Below are 26,040 nucleotides of genomic sequence, written 5' to 3' on the forward strand. Positions count from 1 at the left end.
TAGTAGGCCATCCTCAGGTCCTCTGTGCCCTGAGACAGGGACACAGCCCTGGCAAGCTGTGAAATTGGAGGGCCAAGAAGGATCTGGAGCTCGGGGCTCTTGGGACTAGGACAGCTTCTGAGCAGGGGCTCCTCAGTGGAGCTCAGCCCTTATTAAAACACCCAACAGACTGTGGAGGCTCCTGTGGTGGCCGGCATAGCATGAGGCTGGGGAGACCCTGGGGTATGCCTCAGCGACTTGTAAGAACTCATGGTCCACTGAGGTGGCAGACAAAAATTGAGCTCATATTCCCCAAAACCAGATGAGGGGACCCAGAGGGAAAAGAGGGTGAGAAAATGAGCCCCACCTACTTTGTGGTTTGTGGCTGGGAAAGGGCGGGGACTGCCCGCAGCCTTGCTCCAGCCCCTGCCTGTGGCCACCTATTCCAAGCAGATGGGTCGGCATGTCTCAGCATAAGGGCAAGAAGGAAAGTCCAGGAGCCCATAAGTGCCACCACACTTCAAGCTGCTCCTGGTATCTGGGGGACAGGGCAACGGAGGCCTTTAGGTGCCGGATGTTGCCTGTGGCACTTTAGTGTGCTGGCAATCCGGAAGTGAGGCCCAACCTGGGAGACCTGAGAGGCTGGCTCAGAACCCAGCACCCAGGGCCTCGGGTCCCTGCTGTGCTGCCAGGTCCAGGGGATGGGGGATGGTGGTGACAGTACCGTCTTCCCAGCCACCTTGGGCCTGACTTGCTTCGCCACCATGTTACCTGTGGGCAGCCCATCAGCTGTCCCTGTGGTCACAGCTGCTCCTGGCCCTCCAGTTTCTTCCCCTTTTCTCTTTTCTTTTTTTCTTATATGTGTGTCGGGAGGGGAGGGGGTTCTGGGGATTTAGCCCAGGGGCACGTTTCCACTGAGCTACATTCACAGACCTTCAAATTTTATTTTGAGATAGGGTCTCACTAAGTGGCGCAGCCGGCCTAGAACTCAGCCTCCTGCCTCAGCCTCCCAATGGGCTTTGTTCTCACTGAGCATCTGTCTGTGAAACCCACTTCCCCTGGAGTCCAAAGCCAATGGCCCCTCCCACCTCTGAGACCTCTTGCCTCCCCCTGTTGCCTCCCCAGGCCTCAGACTCAATTTCTCACCTCTTCTGCAGAGCAGTACCCCCACTCCTCTGCTCCCCTCCAAGCCCACCTTCGCCAAAGACCATCAGCAGCCCTTTGGTCAGGAAGCAGTGCTGAGGTGCAGGAGCCAGGCAGATGCTGTCCCACTGTCCCTTTCCTTCCCCACAGTGTCTGGGAGGGACCGGCATGGAGACTGGATCTCACCCAGGTAGGATGGTGCTGCATCTCCTGCTTTGTGCCCTCTCTGCTCTGGAGGAGAGGGCTGAGAAGGCCTTGGCTCTTAGGATGGTGAGTCCTCTGTGAGGGGCAGCCGCCAGGGGTTGGGAGACAGGGGGGCGGGGTCAGGCGCGAAGGGCAGGGTCCACTAGGAGAAGATCACCAGTGGGCATGCTCACTGCCCCTTATCCTTTCCCACCTCCTATTACAGAGGAGGGAAAACTGGAGTCGCCCCTTGGTCCCCCCAGGCAGGACTCCCCTAGACACCAGACCTGCCACTGCTCCCTGCACTCATGTACAATGGTGCAGTATTCACACATAACCCAGGTGGTCCTCCAGGGTGCTTTCCAACATCCCTAGATTGTGCGTAACACCTCATACAGGATGAGTGATGTGCAAATATTTGTTACTCTGTATTGTTTAAGGAGTGACAAGGAAAAAAGTCTGTGTGTATATAGTATAGACAGGATTTTTTGTCTCAAATATTTTCAGCCCATGGCTGGTTGAATCCACAGATGCCACACCACACCCATGGTGATGGTCATGGAGGGGTGCTGTACTTATTTCCCAGGCTCCCTTGCAGAATAGTGGAAGCCACGTGATGTTTTGACCAGACCAACGGGATGCTGTGGCACTTCTTGATAAAAGGAGTCAGAAATGTCTGGCCATTTTGCTGCCTAAACATAGATGGGAAGTGTGGAGCTGTGGCAGTCAGCTTGCATCTGAGGCAACAAGTACAAGGAACAGGGCCCATGTGCTATAGAGATGGGAGCCTGAGTCCCTGAGAGCTTTGTTGGACTGCTGAGGCAATGCAGCCACCACTGCCCCTGGACTTGTATTATGTGAGAAGGAAGAAAGCTTATTTTTTTTTTAAAGCTCTGGAGAGAGAACAGGGACACCCTTTGGCTTCCAGAGAAGCTTCCCCTGAGTGTGACTTCCTGGCAGGGAAGGAGGTGGAGTACCATGTCAACCAGGGTGGACCGGTCAGGACTGGGGAAGCGGATGCTGCTGGTGAAAATGGTACAAAAGGCATCCTTTATTTTGAGACAGGGTCTCACTATGTGGCGCAGCGGGCCTAGAACTCAGCCTCCTGCCTCAGCCTCCCGATGGGCTTTGTTCTCACTGAGCATCTGTCTGTGAAACCCACTTCCCCCGGAGTTTTCAATGCCAATGGCCCCCTCCCACCTCTGAGACCTCTTGTGTGGCATTCTGGAGTTGTCTTCTGTTGAAGGTCCACAGTAATCTGAGCAGGTGACCCAGCTGAAGACACCTGGGGGCTAGACTAAGACCCACTGCTAACAGCGCCACCGTGTGGCCATGGGGAGAACTGCATTTCCCTGGATTTGGGCCCTCTTTCATCTCTGTGCAGGAATCAGGGATCCTCCCTGAATTGTTGGATGATTCTGGGGAAGGCCTGGACTTCCTGCTTGGCTGACCTGTGTGAGTTTAAACTGGTTTTCTTATTCAGAGAAAATGAAGTTTTGCACCTTGAATTTGTGGAAGGCAGAAGTAAATAGAGTCAGCTTTGGCTTTAAAGGGTCACAGCTAAAGATGGAGAAGCTCACCTGTGGCCTGCTGAGGTCACCAATCTCCTCTGAGGGAGATGGCTTGAGCCCTGACAACCCAAAGCCTGTACATAAAGGGGTGAATAATTGGCCCACTGTACCTTCCTGTCCTCTCCCTGTCACTGTGCCAGGCTTGGATGCCCGAGACCTGGGTACAGTCCTCTTACGGGAGCCCCCTGAGGCCTATAAATGAATATAAACGCCCCTACTAGCCAATTCAACTTTCCCAACACCCATGTGTGGGACTTACTACACATACATTTTACAGATGAGAAAACTGAGGCTAAGAGCTGAGTTGCAGCTCTGTCAAGGTCACACTCCTTGTGTAACAAATTATCCCAAACTCTGTCACCTACAACAACAAACATTTATTATTGCACACTGTTTTGGAGTGTTTGGAATCCAGGAGCAGCTCAGCTGGCTCAGGGGCTTTCAGGGGGCTGTGATATCTGGAGGCTTCACTGGGGCAAGAAGATCCACTTCCAAGTTCACTCAGTGGCTGTCGGCTGGAGGCCTCTGTTCTCTGCCATGTGGGCATCTCCAAAGGGCCTCAGCTTCCCAGATGGCTCCCCAGAGTGAGTTACTGTGTGTGAACGGGACTGGCTGTGCCTTTTATGACCTTATCCCAGAAGTGACCTACCATCACCTCCGCCTCATTCTGCTGGTGACACACACCAGCCAGCTTCCGGGTGGACCGGACTGCACAGGGTGTGAATGCCAGGAGGTAGGGGTCACTGGACTATCTTGGAGGTGGGCCAACCACGACTAGGGTTCCTACAGCATCAGCCTTTGGCCCTTGGGATAGGAGGCAGTGGGGTTCCCTTTGGGAGAGGATTGACACATTTAGCAAATACAAATACAGGTTGCCTGGTTAGATATGAATTTTAGATAAAAATGAATCATTGCTTAGAGTAAGTATGTCCCAAAGATTGCCTGGCAACCCTACTGTGGGGAGGAGGAGCAGCACTCACTCCAGGGGGTCCGAGATCTAGCACTCTAGGGTTATACATGGGACCTCAGGAAGACCAGGACCCTGGTGGATGCCAAGACCAGCCCTCTGACACCAGCCCCCGGCTTCCTGGAGAGACCCACAGCACCTACAGCAGAAAGGACTAGAAAAATCACACTGGACCCTGCTGCTCCCACCCTGCAGAAGACCTCCTTCCCCAGGCCCGGGAGAGAGGAAGACACCCACCCTCGGCCCCAGCTGGGCCTTCAGAAGCCCAAGCTGAAGGTGGGGGAGCAGGAGGAGCCGGGAGCACAGGCCCAGAGTCCTGCCTGCTCTGCCCCCTTGGGGAGGGAAGGCGGAGAAGGGCACCGTCTGTGGGACCCTCACAGCACTCTTTCCCTGAGGCTGGCTGCAGTGACACCATCCTTGGTCCCTGAGCAAGCCTCCTCCTCTCCCCAAACCCTCCAGCCTACTCTACCTTCAGCCCACATAGGTGGCTCTGGGCCTTGCCTTGACCTTGGCCCCAGCCTCATAGGACAAGCAGATACAGCCCAGGGCTTGAGCTGGCCTCTCCTCTCTGACTCACTGTCCACAACGCTGCCCAGCGGGGCCACCCTAGATGAAGCGCTTGTCCTGCAGGTCATAAGAGAAGGGGTCCCCGGGGAAAGGCTGGGGTGGAGGCTGGTTGTAGGTGCCCTGCAGGAAGATCCAGGCTGTGCCTATCACCATGACGGGCGTCACCACACACAAGCACAGGCGGTCCACTGTGCGGGCCACCTGGTTCCAGCTGTCCTTCTCCTGGAGGAGGGGGCAGACACCATGAGGTGAGGAGGGTCCTCAGACTGCAGGTCTGGGGGGACCTCCAAGCAGGGCCCAGCAACAGAAGTGTTGGCCTGGCCTCCACGTGTCTGTGAGGACGTCTGGGGCTGGCAGCACATAGGACGGGTGGGATGTGCTGGCATGGTCCCCAGCGAGGGCTTAGGCCCCTTGGACACAGGCAGGACTGGTCATTGTGTCTGTTGGGGGAGGAGACCACAGCCACCCTCGCTGATATACTGCAGGGTTTCAGGGGCCTGAGGACATGGGCAGGTCCCTCTGCTCTCTTGGAGTGCTCCCAGCTGCTCCTGGCAGCTCCAGGCCACAAACTGGAGACGAGACTTTCTCCAGGGAGAATTTTAAAGTTACACACAGTAAACGACCACATATGGCTGGGCCTGCCTGTGGACATCTGGCTCTGTCCGGAGTAGCAGGCTTGGGGTTGGGCAGGGACAGAAAAGGTAAGCCGTGGGAGAAAGAAGGGACCCAAGAAATGCTCAGAGTATGGCCTGGCCAGGGCGGGACCATGGAGCCATGTGTCCCTGCGGACGCCTGGCCGGTGTGCTGCTTGGGCAGCTAGACAGGAATACAGGCCTGGGATCCATACCCACCATGGACTCCCCCATCGAAGTCGGGGTGTGGATGTGGGGGGAGCAGCACCTCTTAAGGCAGGACACGCTCGATCAGCCAGTGCGCTACGGGGACACTGCGCGCTGCAGCCCGCGCCGCTCACCTCGTTGTAACTGTTCTGATCTTTCATGTGGTTAACGATGAAGTTTGCCCCCTCCACAGCGGGCTTCAGCTCACTGAAGAGCTCCTGCTGGGCTTGCTCAGAGCTTGCTGGGGGCCTGCCTGTGGACATGAGCCAAAGGACATGTGTGAGGCCTGCCCTGTCACCTTCCATAGATGGCCCATGCCCCAAAGCCACCAAGGACCCACGGGCAGTGGTGAGGCGCCGGGCCAGCCCATGCCGCTCGGACTGCTTCTCAAACATGAGGTCACTGCGGGACTTGAGTGAGAAGTACTCCTCAGCCTTGGAGATGTAGCCCAGGGAGCTGCTCCTCCGGATCAAGGCCCCGGGGCTGGGCCCGTCCTCTGCCGGCCGGGACATGTGCAGGAGCTCTGGCAGGGTCTCCAGGAAGAGCTTCCGTGGCCAAGAGGATACAAGAAAGGCTGCTTCACAAATGCAGGGTGACCTTCACACTCCCTCATACTTGTGTCTCCCATTTCTGGCTGCCACAAGCTGCTCCTTCCCCTGACCCTGTCACTTATTTCCCTAAGCCCCTACTAAATTTCCCCTCATTACTCACAGCACAGAGCAAAACTTGGTCACTGAAAATAAATACTACCAACAAAACAGCAAGATCAATGCCCCAAATGCTGAGCTCTTCCCTTTAAATACTTAAAGATGCAAAGAGTCGTAGGCCGTCCCAGAACAGCCTGATGGCCCTGCAGTGCCTAAGAGGCAAGGACAGCCCTGTCCTGAGCACCTGCACCCCCGTCTCCACCTTCTTCTTTTTTCTCTCTTTATTTTTTTGGAACTGGGGATTGAACCAGGGGTGCTTTACTCCTGAGCTACATCCCCAGCCCTTATTATTTTTGTTTTGAGACAGGGTCTAAGTGGCCCAAGCTGGCCTTGACCTTGTGACCCTCCTGCCTCAGCCTCCTGAGTAGCTGGGATTATAAGCATGCGCCACGATGCCTGGCAGCCGGATAAATTTTTACAGTTGCATTCAATTGTGTAGTCACCACCCAGACACAATAGCAAGCATTGTCCCCAAAGATGCCCCTCTCTCAATCCCTTCCCACCCGAGGGAGCCACCATCCCGACTTCTATCATCAAAGCCGGGTTTGGAAGGGCTGCAGATGTAGCTCAGTGGTACTGGGCTTGCCTAGCCTGCCTGAAGCCTGGGTTCAACCCCCAGTGCCACAAGAGAAAAAGAAAAAGACTGTTTTTGCCTGTTCTTAAGCGTCAGAGAAAGCCCACCCGGCTGCGTGCTTCCCTGCCTGGCCTCTCAGGGTTCGGCCTGCAGCGGAGGCTGGCGCCTCCCCTGTTTGACCCCTCTCCTGAGCTTGGCCCTGCACCACTTCCAGCTGTTGGCTGTGACCAGCACTCACCTTCTTGACGCCCTCGGACAGCACGTGGGTGCTGGGTGTTCGGAAGTGGATGTTGAGGGTGATGACACAGATCACCACCACCATGGTAACCAGGACCATGCCAAAGAGCAGGAACCTGTGGGCAACAGGCAGCCTGGAGCCTGGGGGCGGCGGGCACACAGGGCTAGGCCGGGAGTGGGCGAAGCCAGGCGTGGGCCACTCACTTGCCAATGAGGGGGATGGCCATGGACGTGGCAGGCAGCCGCTTGGAGATGAGCAGCAGGAAGACAGACTGGGCCAGGAGCACCGAGATGGCCACGGACGTCTTCTCGCCACCTGGGGAGCCAGATTTGGCTGGAACCCTAGACCTCCAGCCACAGGGCCCACCACAGTGGCTCTGCCACCACTGTTCACAAGGCCATGGTGACTGATCAACATCAGGCTGTGGCTCTGCAGTGCCTGGGCTCAGATCCCAGCTCTGCCACTTACTGGTGGGGTGGCCTGGAACAAGTAGCCTAACTGCTCTGTGCCTGTTTTCTCAACACTCACGGGAGTGTCGATACCAGGCAAGTGCTGAATGGATGCTAGTTGTCACCAGGTGCCATGGCACCTGCCTGGAATCCCAGTGGCTAGGGAGGCTGAGACAGGAGGATAGCCAGTTCGAGGCTGGCAAGACCCAGTTTCAAAAAAAAAAAAAGGCTGGGGGTGTAGCACAGTGGTGCAGCACCCCTGGGTTCCACCCCCAGCACTGCAAAACAAAACAAACCCCCAACCATCACTGCTAGCCCAGCCCCTGACACCCCGCTACCCCTCTGAATCACAGAGCTGCGTGTGTCACCCTCCTTCAGAAAGCTCTGGGACATCCGTACAGCACACGATGTCACCCAACATGCCACCCTTCCAGCAAGGACCCAGCCAGCACTGCCCTGCCCTGCCCTTCCCAGCTGAGCTCCTGGGCAGGAGGGTCACATGTGCCCCAGCCCCGCCCCTCCCCCCTGCACCTGCTCCCACAGTGGTCCTGTCTGGCAAAACTCCACCTCCTCCGGGAATCCTGCCCCCACCACCATTTAGAATGGTCCCCCAGTAGGGCCACCACCCAGGCCTGCGGCTTCACCGTCTGCCACAGGCAGGCAGGCACTGGGTGGCTCATGGTGAATGTCCTGAAATTGTAAAATCACTGCTTCCTGGAGCCACAGGAGCCCAGGCTGATCTTCTGCTCCCGCATCCCAGCCTCCCAGAGGCCCCTGGCCCACTCATTGGGTCAACAGCTGTGGCCTCTTGGATGCCAGGCCCAAAGCAGTGACCCTGACAGGCCTGGTCTCTGCCTGGCCACTCTCCCGGGGCCCCTGGAAAGCTTCTTGAGAGAGGCAGAGTGGGCCCCTGCCCTGGGCACTGGGGCTGTCAGTGGGCCATGGGCCTCCCCCAGCTGGCCTCCTGGCCCTCAGGCCGGGTGCCCCAGGCAGGGCCTCCAGGAGTGACACTTTGTGGCCCCGGGGGAAACAAGGGGGCAGTGCTGGAAGGCCCTCGCCCCAGAGGCCTCAGGGGGCCTGGGTGTGGCCGGGCAGGGAGCTCACAGTCAGCCGGCAGGTAGAAGACCAGGTTGATCATGAAGGAGATGAGCACGCAGGGCACCAGGATGTTGATGATGTAGAACAGCGGCTTGCGGCGGATGATGAGGTAGAAGGTGACATCCTGGCGGCTGGTGCTGTCCAGCGAGGCACTGGGGTCCACGTTGACCCTGGCTGGCCGGTGCACTATCTCCCACTCCCCGTTCTCTGAGGGTGGACATTGACACCTTGGGATCAGGCCAGGTGCGGGGGGTCCCAGGGACTGGGGCCTCAGGGGCAGGATGAGAGCTGGTGGAGTGAGGGGCCCGGGGCGCAGGGTCAGAGGTGGGGAGGCGTGGAGGTCTCAGGTTGTGTTGGTGGATGTCTGTCCCCAGGGGACGTTTTCTCTGTGACTGTTTTTTTCCCCTCTGGGAAAAATTGAAGCTGAGGCCAAACAGAGTCAATAAGGAGCGCGTCTCAGCTAGACTGTGTGCAGCTGGAGTAAAAAAGACTTCCCAGATATTGCGCATGTCAAAAGGAAACTCAGTTGATGTCAACCGGGCCTCTCCTCCCCCTGGGTCTTGAGGATAACAGGGCCTCCCTTGATGTCCCAGCCTTGAGATGGGCAGGACCCTATGGTCAGGGGTAAGCAGTGGGCCCCATAGATCTGAGCCTGGTCAAGACAGGGGGTGGGGGTGACAGTCACCCCATCGGGTGTCACAGCCCACTCCCCCACCACACCCCTGGGGTGTCCACCAACCACCCCTCCTGTGGGCCACACCCGTCCTCAGCGACCCCTGCTGCACCCAGAAGAGTATTCTGCCCTGGGTGGGGCAGCGGCTGTTCCCGCTCAGCTCTGCCGCTGGGTGTCCTGTGTGATACTGGGTGTGTGGTCCTCCAAGGGTGGGATGTGTCTGTCGTGAGCGACTGAGTCCTAGGTGTGTGGCTGAGAGGTGTCGGTGGGTCTGTGTCTACTCCTGAGTGTGTCACAGGGCCTCCCCACACCCCGCGCTGCTCCCAGCACCTGTGAAGCCCTCCGGGTCGATGATGATCCACTCCACGGGGTAAGCGCGGCCATCCTCCTCCTCCTGCTTCAGGCTCAGGGTGATCTCCTTGGCCGTGTACTTGAGTGAACTGGGGAGAGCAGTGGACAGAGGGTGACCTGCAGCCGCAGTGGGCCAGTGAGGTGAGAGGGTTAGAACAGAGGGCCACTGTGGGTGGGTGGGGGTTGATCATTCACCTCCTCCAGCCTGCCCAGGGGGCCCTGGCGGTGAGGGGCTAGAGAGGTGGGCGCACCTGAACTTAAGGGAGCAGTTCTGCCAGTCGAAGGGGAAGTAGGTGACAGAGATGGGGCAGGAGGAGCGGAAGATGGCGGGTGGCAGCCAGTACACATAGCCCGAGTTGAAGACCAGCACATTGCAGGAGTAGGAAATCTGGAAGGAGCCATCATTGCTGGGGACAGGGACACATGTCACTGTGAGCACTGACAAGCTCAGACCTGGCAGGGTTGGGGAGAACTTGGGGCTGGAGGAGAGGGGAGAATGCCTAGGAAAGGGAGGCGCCACTCAACTTATTCTCCAGCACAATCTCGGGAAGCCACAGCATGTCAGGGGGCAGGCGCAGGACACTGATGTTCCCAAATTTTTCAGCATCCCACTGTAGCCGGCTGTCTGTCCAGCCCTGGAAGCCCAAAAAGCATGTCAGCAGTGGGTTCTGCTGCTGTCCAGCCTTCCTCATCACTCCCACTTCCACCAGGAAAGACTGAACAGGACCTGGGAGCTGTGGCAGATGAGGAGAGAGGCAGGTAAAAAGTGAGGACTCAGGTCTGTCACGAACAGCTGTTTACAATGTGCACTGCACAATGTAGGGAGTATTATTTCCTATTTGTTTCTGTATTAGGAACTTCTGACAGCTCTGACACTTTTATTAAGAGTGTCTTGTAATAAAAATCAGAGTAGAATGACAATTTCCCCAAAGATCCATTCTAATCTTCTTGAAATTGCCATCAGAGCTAGCAGGGGTCTAGGTGGGAGAGAAGGGCATCTGGGCCTGGGGTCTCTCTGTAGGGAGGCACTAAGCCCTTCTGGGAGACAGTATCCAGGGCAGACTAGAGGTCCCCTAGTGGGAGAGAGCACAGGGGACCCTGGGCCCTGGACCCCCACTCCTGGCCCTGAGGGGGGCATTCTCCTTACGTGCTCTATCCAGACGTTGGTAGTGAGGGTCTCCTCCACTTCTTTCTGAAATCAGACAGGAGGGCTGTCTGTCAAAGGGACACGTCTCTACCTGCTGCGCACATCCACCCGGTACCTCATGTGGCTGCAACCAGGGAACCCTGGCAGCCAGGCCCTCAGGGGTGGGTAGGCAGGCCAGGGAGCAGGAGGGCAGGTCATGGGTGTGGCATGGTGGCCACAGAACTGAAGCTGGAGGGGAAGGGACACCAGCCTTGGAGTGCTGGAAGCACACAGGGCTTGGGGGTGACAGTGTGTCTCCAGGGAGGAAGCTGCCCTAGGTGAGCTTCCTCCACGGCTATCCAGCACTGGAGAAGCTACCCTCCTTCCCCAGCCCAGCCCAGGAGGGGCCTCTTACCAGGGAGATGAGGTTGGAGAGAGTGAGAGCCAGAGAGACGTCCACACTGTCCTCTTTGCGGGTCACGGGCCGGAGCTCCTTGTTGTAGCCCTTCTCCGTGAACAGGTGCCTGATCAGCCGTTTCTCCTCGTTCAGGCCCCAGCTGCCTGGGGAGGGCCAGGGATGGCAACCGGGCACTGGGCAGGGGGCCCAGGAAGGAAGCGGCCCTGAGATCCTGTTGGGCCATCGGGCTGGGCTGAACAGAGGGGATCCAACCACCTCCTGGGCATGGGGACCCTGGAGGTCGGCCCCTCCCAGGCAGAGATGGCAGAGTGGGAGTGGGAATTGGGCATGATCCCAAGCAGGGGGCCATGCAAGGGGAGTCCAGGTGGGTGCACGAGGGACCCCAGGGTGGGGTGATGCCCTTACCACACACCACCAAGGTGGCCAGCAGCCCCAGTGTCAGCACAGGGCCCTCCATCCTGTCCCCTTGTCTGTGTGTGCCCTGCAGGGCTGTGGAATGAGGGCAGAAGGCAGAGGGGACAGGTGCAGGGTGGGGGTGGGGGCCCAGGGGAAGAGGCAGCCGGAAATGCAATCTGACACCTCAAGGCAGGTGATGAGGGGGTGGGGATGGACAGCCAGGGCCAGGGCCGGAGCCCAAGAGTGAGAGGCTGAGATCCCAGGCCAGGACTCTCAGAGGAGCAGGAAGGGTGGGAGTGGTGAGACACTAGTCAGCCGTGGACGGGAGTGGTGACAGGCAGGCCAGCTGCCGCCTCCCAGGAGACAGAGTGTATGCTCAGATGGGGGCTTAGCAGCCCCTTCTCCCATTTCTCTGTGATCTCTGCCAACTGCTCCCAGAAACTCTGCCCACCCCCAGATCTAATGCCCACCCACTGCTTCCCCAGCCAAGAAAGCTCCAAATAGTCTCCACAGAATATAAATAACATTTATTAAAGCAGCGGCAATTCTCTGATGGCACTCCTGGGAAGACCCAGTACCCCACCCACCCAGTGCCAAAGGGGGCGGTGAGTTTGTTGGCTTGTTGTTGCGATGATTCCTGCCTCCCTCAGCCCGGGAGCAGCAGGTCCTCACCACGGCTGCCTGGCAGGGGGAACCTGAGGGTGGAGTGCGTGGTGTTCCTTCCTCCTCAGCCCTGGATCCGGCCTCACACCCATCTGGGGCTCCTCGGGCTCTCCCTCTGCCAGGGCAGCCAGGCGGAAGGCCTGCAGGGCCTCCACCAATAGCCTGGGGAGGCTTCGAGCCAGTGTGGCCTGCTCTAGGCCCACCAGGCCACTGAAGACCACGCGCCGGCCTCCCAGGCCTGCCCGCACCCAGGCTCTGAAGAGCCCAGTCAGTGTCTTGGAGCCCAGATCTGCCAGCACCTGTAGAGGACGAGGTAATCAGGGACCCAGAAACCCAGGCCCAAGTAGGCAATGGGAGTCAGCCCCTCCCCCTGGACTCCAGAAACTCACCAGACTCAGGCCTGGCTGATTTCTACCCAGTGGCACCCCCATGCGCCCTCACCCCACGCCTCTCCACTCCCTCTGCTTATACCCACCATGCCCCAGCGCACACACAGTGGTCCCCCATCCACTTCCCTGGGCCCCCCTGGGGGCGGGGCAGGGGCATTCCGGGCTGGGGGCTGGGTTCTGCCTCCTGCAGTGGGGTGAATGTCCCTCCTTCCTCCACCTGTCAGGGCTGGACTCTGTTCCTCTGTCTCAGGGCCCGCATCATGCCAGCCTTCCCACCTCACCATGAAGGAGTCTAGGAAGCCTGGGGACCTACCTCTTGAAAGTTCATGGCCAGGTGCTCTGAGGGGACCTGCAGGATCCAGGCATGAGCCCCCTGAAGGGCAGCCAACTTCTGTCTCAGGGGCTCCAGCCCAGGGCAGCCTGCACAGAGGGGAGAGGCCTTGGAATAACAGGGAGTCGGCCTCCCGCCCAGGGTCAGGGTCCCGGGGGCAGCCATCCTCTGCTCAGTACAGGTGGGAAGCTGAGGCTCGGAGAGCTTAAACACCCACGCAAGGAGGAGTAGCTCTTGGACGCCGACGAGGACCCAAAGCCATAATTCTCCGCTTAACTCGTCCGCCCCACCCTGACCAAGGGGAGAGAGAGCCTGCGAAGTTGCCGGATGGGGAACCCCTCCTAGCACAGAATTCCACGCCTGAAGCCCCTCTGGGCTCCGCCGGCCCCGAGGCTGCACCCCTCGGGAAGGCCGGCGGGGGGCGTCCTTACTGTTCGTCGCCCCGCGCTGCTCTGGCCTCGGCTTCTGGAACCACAGTCCCGTAGCCCTGGATCCTGGGGAAGGCAGGGTTAGGGGACCTCGTCAGCTGGAGCAAGCGGCTCCGCCGCGCAGGACTGGGGCCCAGGGCCGGGGCGGGGCTGGAGGGCGCGGGGTACCTGAGTGTAGCCGCTGCTCGAGGACGGGGTGCCGCGGAGGCCGCCGGAGCCACAGAGCCGGGAGAGCCAGGGCGGGGGTCAGACGCCGCAGCCCAGGGCGCACCAGGTCCTGGGCGCCCCGCAGCAGGCCCAGCAGCGTATGCGCCAGAGAGCGCAGCTCTGCGGGAAGGACAAGGGTCTGAGTGGCGGTCAGAGGCGGCCAGGCCTCCCGTCCCAGGCGCTGCCCCTGCCGGGGGAACCGACTCACCGCATCGCCGTCGGCGTTGAAGGCACTGCTGGTGAGCCAAGCGCGCACAGGCGCCGTCGGATCCCGGGCACAGCCGGGCGTAGAAGGCACAGAGCCGGGCGGCGTCTGCCAGTCGCTCCTCCGTCGGGTCCCAGGTCAGAAGCTCTCTGCAGCTGGGCTCACGAGTGGAGGAAGCGGCTGCAGGCGGGGCAGAGGCCAGCTCACCCTATGTTTGCTCCCAGCCCTCGGTGCAGCCCTTTGGGAGCTAGGGACCAACGCTAGGGTGAGGAGGGGGCAGACTTGTTCCAGGGCTGTTCGCGGGGCACTGTGGGGAGGAGGGAATTGGAAGGGGGCGCTCACCGCTCATCTGCTCCAGGAGCCAGTCTTTGAACACAGCCACACGGGTGTAGACCCCAGGTTTCCCTGGCTCCCCGCAGCCGTCTCCCCAGGAGGTGACTCCAAAGAGTACCTCCCTGGGGTGGGGGCCAGGCTCCGAACAGGTTAGGGGCCCTCCAGAGTCACCCTGGGGTACAGGAGAGAGCTCCAAAAGGAAGAGCTCACTGCATTCACCACCACCCAAGCCCACCTTACACCTGGAAGGGTCTGTCTGCTCTGAGCTCTTTTGTACCCATTTTAGCTATAAGGACATAATTGCTCAGAGAAACTGAGTGATAGCAGTTTTCCAGGAGGAAAGGAGGCCATCCTGCCCCTGCAAAGCCGCCCAAGCCAAGCCCTCCAATCAGTCTGGGCTCATACCTGGCATGAGTCGATGCCCCCGGCCAGGTAACCGGCACAGAGCATGGTGCTGGGGCGCAGCCCAGGCCCCAGAGCTCTTTGGCAAGTGTCCGCGCTGAGCAGGGGGACGCGCGCCTCCCTCACCGCCTCAGCTTCAGGCCCGTCTACAGGGAAGAGGGAAGGGGTTCAGGGTTGGGGCCCCTCCCATTGCCCTCTTTGATTCCTTCCCGTAAGACTGGGCAATAATTTGCCGTGTGCCTTTACACTCTGGCCTCCCAAACTCCATCCCCTCGGCCCTCATTCTTCCCGCACACACCTTGGTTCATCCCCGCCTTGCCCGCTCAATACCTTCGAAGAGGGCTCCCCAGCCCGCAATGGCGCAAGCGGTGCCGGCTGGGGGCTCCCGGGACCCCTGGGGCAGGCACACGGGGCGCGCGGGACCCGCGGGGTTCACCGGCGTCCACAACTGAACCAGGGCCAGGTCATTGTGGAAGGTCTGCGGGTCAAACTGGGATGGGACGAGGGAGTAGCACAATGTCAAGGAAGATGGAATTGGGGTCCTGTTTCCAGCTCCGGGCTTGGGGACTGATCTCTCACCTTGGGGTGGGGCAAGATGCGGTTCACTGGCACCTCCTGGGCTTGCTCCCCCCGGGGCCCCTCAGCCAGCATCACAGTCCAGAGAAGCTCATTCGAAGCGCTGCAGAGTGAGCGGGGCTGATCACAGCAAGGACAAGGACGCAGGAGGCCCCTTGGAGCGCCTGACCCTCACCGAGCGCACCCGCACCACCCAGCAACCCTGGCTGATCCTCCTCAGGGTGGGGCGGGGGTAGGGAAGGCGGGAGGGCCATCCTCCAGGTAAGGCCAATGCCCTGGGCTGGGGTCTGCATGCTGGCTTGTCTGGTGCCGGCTCCTTGAACCTGGACAGGCCTCCGCCAGGGGGCAGCAGAGACCGGCTCTCTCTCAAGTCTTCTGGCTAGTCCCGGACCCACGGTTGGGGACTTAGGTCTGCAGGTGCCGAGGAACACCAACATACCCCACAAAGCAATGCGCCGCTGTGAGCACCCAAGACGCTGCCACTAGGACACCGCCGCACAGAGGCTGCCCGCCGAGTTGCAACCTCACTAGCCAGGGCCAGGCCCCTGGGGGAGCCGCGCTGCCCCCCACTATGCGTCCATGAGCCCGCGACACGTTGGCAGCTCCAGGGCTCCTTTCACCACATGACCCTAGAAAGGCAGAAGTAACATCGAGAGGGACAACTTCAAGCTGTCCTCACGTAGAGGCCCACCCTGCTCTTTGCCCTGCCCCCTGAGCCTTTTTAGCCTCACCTGGTTCAGGTGGGTCCTGGAGGAGGGGTGCTTGAGGCCTGGGGTGTCCAGGTCCTGCTGAGAAACAGCCTTTTGAACCTCACTGCCACCCTCTTGTGGCTCCTCCTCCCTAGGCAGGGCCTGAGCGCCCTCTGCTCTTCTACCTGCTTTGCACCCCACCTGCTAGCCCACAGGTTCTCAGCAGCCATGAATCTCTCACCAGTCACAGGTGAGTCCAGCCTGTTCCCACCTCCTGCCTTTCCATATGCTGCGCCCCAAGCTGGTATGCCCTTTCCACTTGGAGAGAACTCTATAAGTAGTGTGGTTCCAGCCCCAGCAGTGTCTGTCCCCAAGAGAGGGGGGTCTAAAGATAAGGGAGAGGGATGACAGAGAGAGCCCAGGGTAATGAGTGCAGTTCAGGGTAATGAGGGGCGTGAGTGGCCCACCTCTGCAGGTGTGCAGTCTGTGCTGAATCTCCATCTCCACCCGCTTCACTGCCCACTGGGCATTCCTCTGGGCAGCCTGCAGTGCCTGGGTCCCCTGGGCTGACAGAACTGCTGGGACATGGACACAAAATTAAGCATGGTTGGGGCAGAGTCTTAGTCTGCCCCAGCCCTTAGCCCTGCCTTGGGGGACCACAGGGAAGCAGGCTGGGCTACCAGAGGGCCTGGGGGTGGGGTGGGGAAGGAATGCTCCAAGGCCCCAGGCCCAAGCCTCAAAGCAGATGGTCTCAGATTCTCAGCCCGAGATATCTCCTTAATTCAAATAAACTGGTTGGAATCTCTCAAAAGCACTTGTCCTTAAAAACATAGGAGGAAAACCATCACCCCAAGATATAAATATCCCAGAACTCAGGCAGATCAACAGGAAGCGGCTGTGGTTCACCTGCCCGCGTTTGGGCCCAGACAGCCGAAGTGCTCTGCAGCACTTTCCTGCTGTCTGCTAGGTCTGGAGCCTTCTCCTGATGCCTTTGGCATTGCTCTCCAGCTCTGCTCCCCCGCCAGCCTATCTGCTCCTCCTCTCCTCTCTGTATCTCAGTTCCTGGCCCCTTCTCTCAGGAGGTGGGGAGAAGTCACCAAAGGCCTTGATGAGGGGGTGACAAGTTTGCCTTCCACACCAGGAACCCCACTTCCTCTATGCCCCTCCCACCTCAGTCACTCCCCCAGACCAGCCCAGGCTCACCTTGCAGGGTGCTGGGGGGCAGGCGCATGTAGAGTGGGTGCCCATAGGCAGACCAGGGGTCTGGGCGGGGCGGTAGCAGCAGCATCAGCAGCGCAGCCAGCAGCATGGTGACCAGGAGCTGGGGCAGGAGACCCCGTCCTCTTTCCTCTGGGGCCTACCCTGCCCGTGCTTATCCTGTCTGCCACCCACTGCCTTTCTGCCCCTGGGCACAGAATTTTTGTCCTTCAAATCATCTGACCCTGTTCCTTACATCAAAATTCCCCACTTCCCCTGGTCTGTACCTCACCTGGCCCTCACCTCCTAGGAGCCCGCAGGGAAATGGGGCTGTGGGGGCTATATAGAGGACAGAAGGGGGAGGGCGGCCAGGACTGGGGGAGGGAATGAGGTAGTGGGCTCGACCCTCACCTTTGAAGCCTCATCATTCCGGCTCTGAGCCCCCCTTCTGTCAAAGGAGCCCTTGTTTCTGCGGCTCCATCAAAGGGGCTGAGACAGGGGAGAAGAGCTGACGGTTGGGCCCAGGGCCAGGCAGAGGGGGGCTAGTGGGCAGGGGCTGGGAGGGGGATCCCCATCTGCCTGTGCCCCCTGAGGAGTCTACGGCTATGCTGGGGGCAGATACTCTTGAAGGGAGGAGGGCAGGGGGGGTCTGGGGGTCCTCAGCAGCCCCACCCCCTGTGGAAGCCACTAAGCTTCCAGCCCCTCTGCCCCAAATTGCTTGGCAGCGTCCCTGCCTAGTGTGGCCATTTCTAAAGATGATCAAAGCATCCTAATTAACGCCGTAATTGCCGCACTGGGGCTGGTGGGGTGGGAAGAAGCAAGGGCGGGGGGCACTGGAGTGGCCCAGAGAGGAAAGCGGGAGATGAAAGGCCCCACAGTGGCCCAGTTCGGGGAGCACGGGCCCCAGCAGCTTCTGACGCTCTCCCAGACCCCTGTCCCTGCCTGCTCAGCCTGTCCAGCATTGTTCTCAGTTGCTGTGACCCTGATCTGGCAGGAGGGAATCTGTCAGGAAGGGCCACAAATGAGCAGCTCTCCTGGAATGGAGTCACCACCTGGGGCAGGGTGTGCCCTTTGGTCCTGCAAAAAGCCTGGGGCCAGAAAAACACCTGGCACCCCAGTTAATGCTGGCAAGCCCAGGGCCACTTTGGTGGGAGTGTTTAAACGCAGGAATCAGTGCACCCTGAGAAGCAGAGCACTGTCAACATCTCCCCGCACACTAGGATATGTGTCCCTCGTCCCTCCCCAGTTACCACTACACTTCCTAAAGAAAGTACCCCATCAGGAATGTCGGGAAAAGCCGTTTAGGTTTGGATTATGTGGGTTTTTTAATGCTGGAAATCACTCATAATCGCCTGAGTCTCTGTCTATCTTACAGGGTATCTTTTTTTATCCATGATCTTCAAATTCGTGGCAGAGAGGGTATGAGCTCAGCACAGCCTGCATTTGCCCCTTCGGCTGCTTGGACCCCAGCAGAGCACATGTGGGCCTCTGCCCTGCCTCTCTGCCTCCCCACCTCCCTTCTGCCCAAACTCCTCTTCAGGGCAGAAGGTCAGAGACGCAGCAAGACCAGGAAGTGTGGGCTCTGCCTACCATCCCTTCTGCCCTGACTCAAGGTAAGAACCCAGTCACTGCCACTGGCAGCGTGGATTGCAGTTCTGCCCAAACCCCACCCCTGCATGCTCTGGCTCCTCTGTCCACTTCCTGTTCTCATGTGAGGGCCCCCTGCCCTCTCCTCTGTGTATACCTCACCCCCAGGTCCTGGTCAGTTCCATCCTCCACCTCAGGTCACCTCTTGAGATCGCATCTAGATCCATACCTTATGAAGTCATCTTGTTAAACCTGTGGGCACGTGTTCCTTCTCTGCTTCTGCCCCAAGATGTGATGGAGAGAGTCACTGTCCCTGTAGTTCCTCTTATTCTCTATCATGTAACCTTCCACAGAGCAGTCTTTTCTACATTGCAGGATGTTGCCTGTTTTGAGGGGTGTAGTGTCTCACAGTCCAGGTGAGTGGGCATCCAACCTCTCCCTAGTGGCGGGCTCAAGGCCCCTGTCAGAACCCAGCAGGTCCCCACAGCCCCTCTTCCCAAGTGAACAGGAGAGAAGCCTCTGCAGCAGCACAACCCCTACCTCCACTTCTGCAGCCAGTGGGACAGGAGGGCTGGATCCGCAGAGGAGTCAAGGAATTCTCCGGCGAGAGGAAGAGGATGGCATTTCAGTGTCCAGTTGGAGCTCACTGTGGCCAGAGGCTCAATGACCAGCCAGGGATTCCTGGAGTGGAGGTGTGGTGAGGACTGCTAAGTGGGGAGGGGACGTCTAGACCCCACTGTGAGGCTCCTGGTCCCTCAGTAGTTGCAGAAGGCAATCCCATAATTGACCCCCAAGTGTGAATGAGACCAGTGGCTTCAGGCTTTTGGGAACCCTGAAGTATGGGGTAACAAAACCCAGAATGGTCTGGTGTCTTTGGCAGCACGTTGCTAAAATAGACCTGTGGGGCAGGTGGACTAGCCACAGAGTTTGTGGGGGTCCCAGTGCAAATAAAATGCAGGGCTTCTGGACCAACATTTAAGATTTTTCAAGACAGAGACAGCAAAGCATTAAACCAAGGCAGGACTTTCTAGAACAGGCCTCGTGCCCAGGGCAGCCCTGAGCCAGCCTTCCATCGTGGGAGGCTGGGACTGTGGGCACTGCACCTGCCTGGCTAGACAGCAGTTGAGCTGCCACGGGACCCCCTGGCCCACGCTAGTCCAGAGCCCAGTGCTCCTTCCTCTCACCATACACCAGAGAACCTAGGGTGAAGGAGGGACCCCTACTCACCATCTCATCCCTAGTCAGAGCTTCTGAAGCTTGACTGAGCTGGGGGAAGGGAGAAGACTTGGAATCAAGGCAGAGACTGATTTCATTGGCTAGCCCCCAGAGGGAGAAGGATCTAAGGTTAGAGCTGTGGGTAGAGCTGGCTTTGAATCCAACCTGACGTTGGGAAGGGGATCTCTGACCAGCGTGGCTCAGGGCAGTACCTGGGAAAATTAAGTTATTTCAAATCTCCACAAACCAGTTAGAGCTCCCTGCCGTTGTGAATTTGGTCATTACTGCGACAGGGCAGCAGGGCAGCAGGCCTTGTCTGTCCCATCCCTGAGTTGCCCTGCAACACACACACACCTGGACCCAAGCCTGACCCTGTGCATGTGCTAAATGGCCCTCTCCCTGCTAGAGGCTGCTTCTGTCCCCTGGGCCTCAACCTCAGCCCAGTTTTTGAGGTCTGTCCTCCTTGCTGACTCCCCTTCCACACAGAGGCCCATTAGGCTTCCATCTCTCACACCCACACCTACTCTGCCTGGCCGAGGGCCACCATCCTCAGCAGGTCTGGGCATTCCTCCCCTCTGAGTCTGAGTCAGGGACAGAGAAGCAGCATCTGTTCATTTGTTTTAAAGAGACAGCATCCTGCTAGGTTACCCAGGCTCAAGCTCCGCCTCCTGGGGCTACAGGTGCCTGCCACTGCACCTGGCTCAAGACACGGCATTTCTGAGGGGCCTGCGTGCTCTCAGCACTTCACAGGTTTACTTCCAGCTGCAGGGAAAGAAGGCAGCTCAGAGTCGGTCTGGCCTCCATCTCCTGCTGGTCCCATGTCCTCTCTTTGCTCTTTTTTTTTTTTTTTTTTTTTGTGTGTGTGTGTGAGGGGAGGGAGGGGGTGGGAGGGACACAGAGGGACCTGGAAGAACTTTTGGTGATGATTTCTCTTCTCCCCCCACTTGCCACCTTCCCTCCAGGTCCCAGGTCTTCTGTCTGGGAGCAGAGTTGACCCATCTGCCACCTGCAGGCCCTCCCTGAACCCCAGGTTGTCCTCTGAGGTCACAACGGTTTCTCTAGTTTCTCCCACAGGCAGAAACAAAGTCTTGGCCCCAGTCCTCCCATTTCAAGGAGAGGGAGTGGGAAGGAAGAACCCTGGGCCTTCTCACTCTCTGGAAAGGCCAGCAGGAAGTTCCTGTGGGCCCAGGTGGGTGAGCCCCGGCACCTTCTCTTGTATTCCGAAGATGGGGAGCCTGGGCCTGTAGAACTTGGAGGGGAGGTTCAGGCTGCCACCCTTGGGCAGAAATGACTATGCAGCATCTCTACAGGTGTCCTTCTGGAGAAGGACCCTGTCTGCCCCCCCCACTTAGGGCCCTAACCTCCTGGGCTATTCTAATGGGCAACAGAGAAGTGGGAGGGAAACCTACCCAAGATCACCCCAGCTGCCTTTGGGGCAGTGTCCCTAATCAGCACAGTGGCACCTGTAGCTCTGCCAGTTCTGTGACCACCAGAGGGGCCTCCTAGGCACAAAGTGGCCATTCGCTGGCCTCTGATGCATTGAAGCGTGAGGAGAGGCTGCCGTGAGTCTTCTTATGAGGAGAGGCCGCTCAGGCTGAGATTCAGAGCTTGAGTCTAGGGTTGATTGCACGCGCGTGAGCCTGACAGCCTGCAGGTGTGCAGTTGCAAGTCAAGGAGCGCCAGGAATTGCCAGCAGCATCAGAACCTCCCACAGAGGCTTGGAGAGAGCAGGGCCCTACTGAGTGGTGATTTCAGGCCTCTGGCCTCTGTCTTAAGCCCCCCAGCTGGTGTTAACTTGTGACAGCAGCCCTAGGAAACTAACGGACTTCTCCCCTGACCTCATGTTCCCCTGACCTCGTCTGGGAGATGGGATAATAACACCGAGCCTGTTGGGAGGTTAGAGTCAGTGAGTGGGACTTCCTGCAGTGCTCCGGGTCACTTTGTAAATGTATGGGAGTGGCTAGGACCCTGTTTCCCTGCATGAGCTTGGGGAGGGCACTGGGCCTGAGCTTGGGAGGCATCAAGGGAGATGGAGGAGCCCAGAAAATGAGAGTAAGGTCATGAGGGGGCCCAGGTGTGTGCAGCCCCACCCTAGAGGCTGGCCGAGCAGGGCTACCTTGCTCATGGGCCTCCCTGGGCTTGCCTGTCTTTCTGGTTTTCTGCTTTGCTTCCTTGCAAAAGGAAGCCTCACTTGGTGACTCAAGAGGACACTGGAGAGGCAAGGGCGCTGCCTGGGAGGGGGAGCAGGGGATGTCCCCGCAGGCTGCAGGGCCTCGGAGAGGGGGCTGGTCCTGGAATCTGCATGCAAGGCTCCAGTGGCCAAGGAGCCCCCGCTTCCCCCTCCCTTCTCACCTAATATCCTGGACACTGGCCACAGGTCACGAATGCATCTAGACCACGGCCCATGCCACCAAAGACCCTTGTTTAACCTTGTGATTGAAAGAATGCGAACCACAGTCCTGCCAGTTCCTTTTCTTCTCCCTCAGCTCTCCCTCCTCGTCATCGTCTTTTCTTCCTTTTATTTATCCTTTGCATGATCTATTTTTCTTTCCCTTTTCTCAGCCTGGCTGTGTCTCTGAAATTTGCTAACTTAGCCGCTTCCATCTCTGTTACGTACTTACACATCTTCCTACATCACAGGTTCTCTTTGGTCGACATTTCGTTAACATCTCACGATCTTTCTAGAAACATCTCCGTGAAGAAGAGACCTTCGCTGGAGCCAGGGTCCCCTTCAGGCTTACTTCCTTTCATTTTCTTTTGTTAAATAGACTAAAATTAGCTTTAATAAATTTGATTAAAAGTTTTCACGAAGACCCCCTCCTTATAGAAACAGTTCTGTCAATCTGTGCCTAAACTTCTATCTATGTTAATGCAAAAAGATTTTTGTCATGGTGGCTATTCACTAGTAACAATTTAATATTGAGAATATTAAGCTGCAATTGAGACTTACAGTTACTTTGTTTTGGGGTTTGCTTCCTTCTTGGTGCTTTCCTGTATTGCTTGAATTCTCTAAAATTATTAGGTAGCATTTATACAAATATCAAACATTGAAGGTATTAAAAAAATTGTGCAGGGCTGGGGTCGTGGCTCAGTGGTAGAGCACTTGCCTAGCATGTGTGAGGCACTGGGTTCGATTCTCAGCACCACATATAAATAAATAAAGATCCATTGACAACTAGACAATATTTAAAAAATAAAAAAAATAGTGCAGACACCTAGTGGAAATCTTATCAACAACAGAGTTTGTTTATGCAATATTTCACCCCAAAAATGTTTACTAATGTCATCAAATAAAGGCCATTTCATGAAGTTACGATGTATGAAACCTTCACCATAACTGTTTAAGTCTGACATTGTCAGACCCATTTTACAGATGAGGTCACTGAGGCTCTGAAGGTTGGGTTGACTGACCAAGACCACACTGCCAAAAATGGGAAAAGAGATGAAACTTGGTTCCACATGCTGCTAAAGGTCACACCCCTGACCATCAACCCTGCCTCCTGAGTCCACTCTGCAGGGCTTGGAGCACGGTTGGGAGCTCCTGACTACAAAACCTGAAGCAGTTTGCCAAGGTATTGACACAAAGTTTGAAGGTTGTGGAAGGTTCTGGAAACCAGAGGGTTGGATCATCCTGAGGGAGACCTTGCTGTGAGGCAGATGGGGGAAGGAGTTACAGGAGGAGGGAGGGAGAGCAGCTTTAATGACAGCTAAGGGTAGAGGTCTGCCCACGGCAGACACAGCAGATGTTGGGAGACCAGAGTCCTGGAGGGAGAGAAAGATGAGAAACCAGGGCCCCAGGCCCACAAAAGTCTCCCCAGAGTCCCTTCTGCATCTTGCACCCCAGATGGGTTGGACACCTCAGAGCCCCAGAGGTCTGGGAGCCCTCCTGGGGTGCCCCAGCCACTCTCCCCCTTCTATTAGGTTGCCAGGCACAGGGCAGGAGGGGCTGGACCTCCACCAGGGGCCTCTCACTGAGGCCTCACCCACTCTCCAGCTGGCACATCCAGGCCTTGCTTAGAGCTCCAGCCCCCCTTGCCCAGGGTCCAGCAGAGCCCTGTAGCCAGGGCAGGCACCAGAGGGAGGCCATGGAGGGTGCAGGGCGGGCACACAAAGCCAATAAATCCCCTAAGGCAATTACAGCAGTGAGGGAGGCTTAAACAGGGCACTTTGCCTGCTGCAGCCAACCTGTCCCTGTGCGCGTGCGCGCTCTCTCTCTCTCTCTCACACACACACACACACACACACACACACACACACAAGCCGGTACATTTGCAGGGTAATGGCTTCACAACAGCAGGCATTATCTGCAGCATTAGAGGTGGCCCAGCTGGGCAGGACAAGCTGGGGAGCCAGAGCCTTAGGCTGGGTCTGGGGGATCCCAGAAAAGGAGAAGACAGGTGCCCACAGGCTAGAACCTGGGTCCCTGGGAACCCCAAAGCAGTGGAGAGCATGTATGTGGGCTGCAAAGGGCTTAGTGAGGGCCAGGGCCAGGCAGGTGGGCAGCCCTCCCTTTGCAGCCCCAGCCCCTTCCCTTTCTGCTTCCAAGGCTGAACGTGGGCAGATAACCAGGAGCACCGACTGGGGACCTGGAGAGGCCTGTACTCCTGCCTGGCCTCAGAGTCATGTCCTTTACTCAGCCTCAGGCTGCTGTATCAGGCAGCCTAAATCGAGGGGCAGAGGATAATGAGGGGACAAGGCAGCGGGAGAAAGGAGGACTTGCTTTGTGGGTGTGGCGTTGGGGGCAGGTTTGCACAGTTGATGGGTCCCTCTGTGACGGACAAAGGAACCAGGGCTGGGCTGCCTGGCGGTGTTGGGGATAGGGTGCTCAGGAGGAAGGACAAAATCCTCCCCAGATCAGGAAATTGAAAAGAGCCACCACCTGAATCCTCAGAAAAGACCTCTGAGTGCCTGTTTAAGGCTGGGACAGAGGGGGCTGACCTTCCCCACACCTCCCCTAGGTGGGGCTGGCAAAACCCCAGTAAAAAAGTGAGACAAGCTGCACCTTCCAGGCCTCTTGGGACCCCAGGATTCATATTGATGTGGGGGTGGGGCTGGTCTCCAGGGTCCCTAGTGTCCTGGCCAGGCCTGGCATCTGCCGTGGGGGTGCCAGCTGGAGAATCATGCCTGTCAGCCTGACAATAAAGCCAGGCTCCGTGACTCCGGCAGCAACAGAGCATCCTGCCCACCTGCGGGCACACCCAGATTGCATTTGCTGAAATCAATTGCTGGAGAAAATAAATCCTGCACACATGATTAATGGGAGGCAGGGAGGCGGGCAGCCACCACAAGGAGCCGCTGGGGAACAGAGTGACAGTCAGGCATAGAGCCAGCAGAGATGCTGGGCCTCCAGGAAGGGGTTCTGACAACTGTGTGACCACCACAGCCACCATGGCTCTGCGCTGCCACTGCACAGGGGCCTGGCTCTGGAGGCCCGCAGGGCCCTGTGAACCTGGGCCAGCCCCAGCTTATTCCCCATCCTTTCAGGTGGTACCGAGGGGTCTGATCCTCAGCTTGGAGCCCTCGCCTGGGCCTGAGGTTCCCCCATGAACCACAGTAGGGCAGAAGTAAAGCCAGGGCCTTGAGAAAAGGAATAGGGGCAGGGGCAAAAGAGTTTCCCACAGGCCAGCTTCGAGGCCTTGAGCAAATCACCGCCCATCTCGGAGGAGTCTGTCTCCTCGTCTGTTCCATTGAGTGAATACCAGTACCTCCCTCACAGGGTGTTGAGAGGCCCAATTGAGCACCCCCCGACACACATACCATGCAAAGCACCTACTAGGGTGCCCAGCACCAGGGGGCTGTCCCAGACAACAAAGGCAGAATTCAGTCTATGGTTCTCCAGTTCATGGTAGCTGGACCAGGGTACAATCCCTGCCCTCTTGGAGTTTATGGACTGATGGTCAGCAATCATTAAAAAGAAGGCAAGTCACTTCAAATGGATGAGTGCTATGAAGAAGCATGCGTGTGGTGTGCAGTGCTGGGGATCCAGCCCAGGGCCTTGTGCTAAGAGATCTACCACCGAGCTACACCCAGCCTTCTCTTCTTCCTTCCTTCCAACAGCACATCGTTTTCTTTAGAAGACTACACAGGAAGCGCCCCTCTGGGGGTATGTGTGGTGGGAAACCAGGGGGTGGGAATGTCAGAATTTTAATTTTGACCTGTAATCCCAGCAGCTCGGGAGGCGGAGGCAGGAGGATCATGAGTTCAAAGCCAGACTCAGCAATTTAGCGAGGTGCTAAGCAACTCCGTGAGACCCTGTCTCTAGGGATGTGCCCCCTAGACACAGGGGTCTCTAGGGGTCCAGTGCCACCGAGTTCAATCCCTAGTACTCACCCCCCCAAAAAAAGAATTTTTATTTTTAATTGCTTTGACTTTTGAATCATGCGGATGTATGTGCTACACCTTTTAAACGAGTTTCTTCCCGAAGGGTAGAGGGCTCCAGGTGGAACATCAGCCAGCCCTGAAGGAGCCCGAGGAGGGAGCTGGTCCCGAGAGAGCGCGCCCCCACGGCCTGCCCCCAGGCCGGGCGACCCGAGTCTGGA

The 26,040-nt window shown here is 57.9% G+C and overlaps 2 protein-coding genes across 6 annotated transcripts; both read right to left on the reverse strand.

The window, feature by feature from the left end:
* Positions 1–4,449: 4,449 nt before the first annotated feature.
* Chrnd (cholinergic receptor nicotinic delta subunit) lies at positions 4,450–11,340 on the reverse strand. Of its 4 annotated transcripts, XM_027941946.2 has the most exons (12): positions 11,289–11,340; positions 10,881–11,026; positions 10,487–10,531; positions 9,865–9,974; positions 9,591–9,746; positions 9,319–9,428; positions 8,322–8,522; positions 6,972–7,083; positions 6,769–6,883; positions 5,590–5,794; positions 5,384–5,502; positions 4,450–4,632 (listed from the first exon to the last, which is right to left on the reverse strand). In XM_027941946.2, the coding sequence occupies exons 1-12, from the start codon at positions 11,338–11,340 to the stop codon at positions 4,450–4,452; spliced, it is 1,554 nt and encodes a 517-aa protein (XP_027797747.2). The 4 variants fall into 4 exon arrangements, with proteins under 4 accessions (XP_027797747.2, XP_027797748.2, XP_027797749.1 ...); XM_027941947.2 differs by lacking the exon at positions 10,487–10,531; XM_027941948.2 differs by lacking the exons at positions 10,487–10,531; positions 10,881–11,026; positions 11,289–11,340 and having other exon boundaries at positions 9,879–9,946.
* Positions 11,341–11,863: 523 nt separating this feature from the next.
* On the reverse strand, positions 11,864–16,811 carry Prss56 (serine protease 56). 2 transcript variants are annotated; one of them, XM_027942058.2, is made up of 13 exons: positions 16,706–16,811; positions 15,970–16,077; positions 15,545–15,598; positions 15,253–15,442; positions 14,817–14,916; positions 14,568–14,727; positions 14,241–14,383; positions 13,848–14,007; positions 13,506–13,682; positions 13,259–13,417; positions 13,094–13,156; positions 12,645–12,751; positions 11,864–12,241 (listed from the first exon to the last, which is right to left on the reverse strand). In XM_027942058.2, exons 1-13 carry the CDS (start codon positions 16,809–16,811, stop codon positions 11,948–11,950), a joined length of 1,821 nt encoding a protein of 606 aa, XP_027797859.2. In that variant the 3' UTR covers positions 11,864–11,947. The 2 variants fall into 2 exon arrangements, with proteins under 2 accessions (XP_027797859.2, XP_027797858.2); XM_027942057.2 differs by having other exon boundaries at positions 13,845–14,007.
* Between the last annotated feature and the right edge of the window lie 9,229 nt (positions 16,812–26,040).

Source organism: Marmota flaviventris, chromosome 11, assembly GCF_047511675.1.
Source record: "Marmota flaviventris isolate mMarFla1 chromosome 11, mMarFla1.hap1, whole genome shotgun sequence".
Classification (NCBI taxonomy): Eukaryota; Metazoa; Chordata; class Mammalia; order Rodentia; family Sciuridae; genus Marmota; species Marmota flaviventris.

Excerpts from the sequence above, each read along its gene's own strand:
- Prss56 (XM_027942057.2), bottom strand. The coding sequence starts at position 16,811 with ATGCTGCTGGCTGCGCTGCTGATGCTGCTGCTACCGCCCCGCCCAGAC. Across the intron at positions 15,599-15,969 it reads CAGACTGCACACCTGCAGAG|GACCTGGACACCCCAGGCCT; the intron begins GTGGGCCACTCA and ends GTTTCTCAGCAG. Across the intron at positions 12,242-12,644 it reads TGGCCATGAACTTTCAAGAG|GTGCTGGCAGATCTGGGCTC; the intron begins GTAGGTCCCCAG and ends CGTCCTCTACAG.
- Chrnd (XM_027941946.2), bottom strand. The coding sequence starts at position 11,340 with ATGGAGGGCCCTGTGCTGACACTGGGGCTGCTGGCCACCTTGGTGGTG. Across the intron at positions 8,523-9,318 it reads CGACCCGGAGGGCTTCACAG|AGAACGGGGAGTGGGAGATA; the intron begins GTGCTGGGAGCA and ends GTCCACCCTCAG. Across the intron at positions 5,503-5,589 it reads CCGGCGCCTCACCACTGCCC|GCAGGCCCCCAGCAAGCTCT; the intron begins GTGGGTCCTTGG and ends TCATGTCCACAG.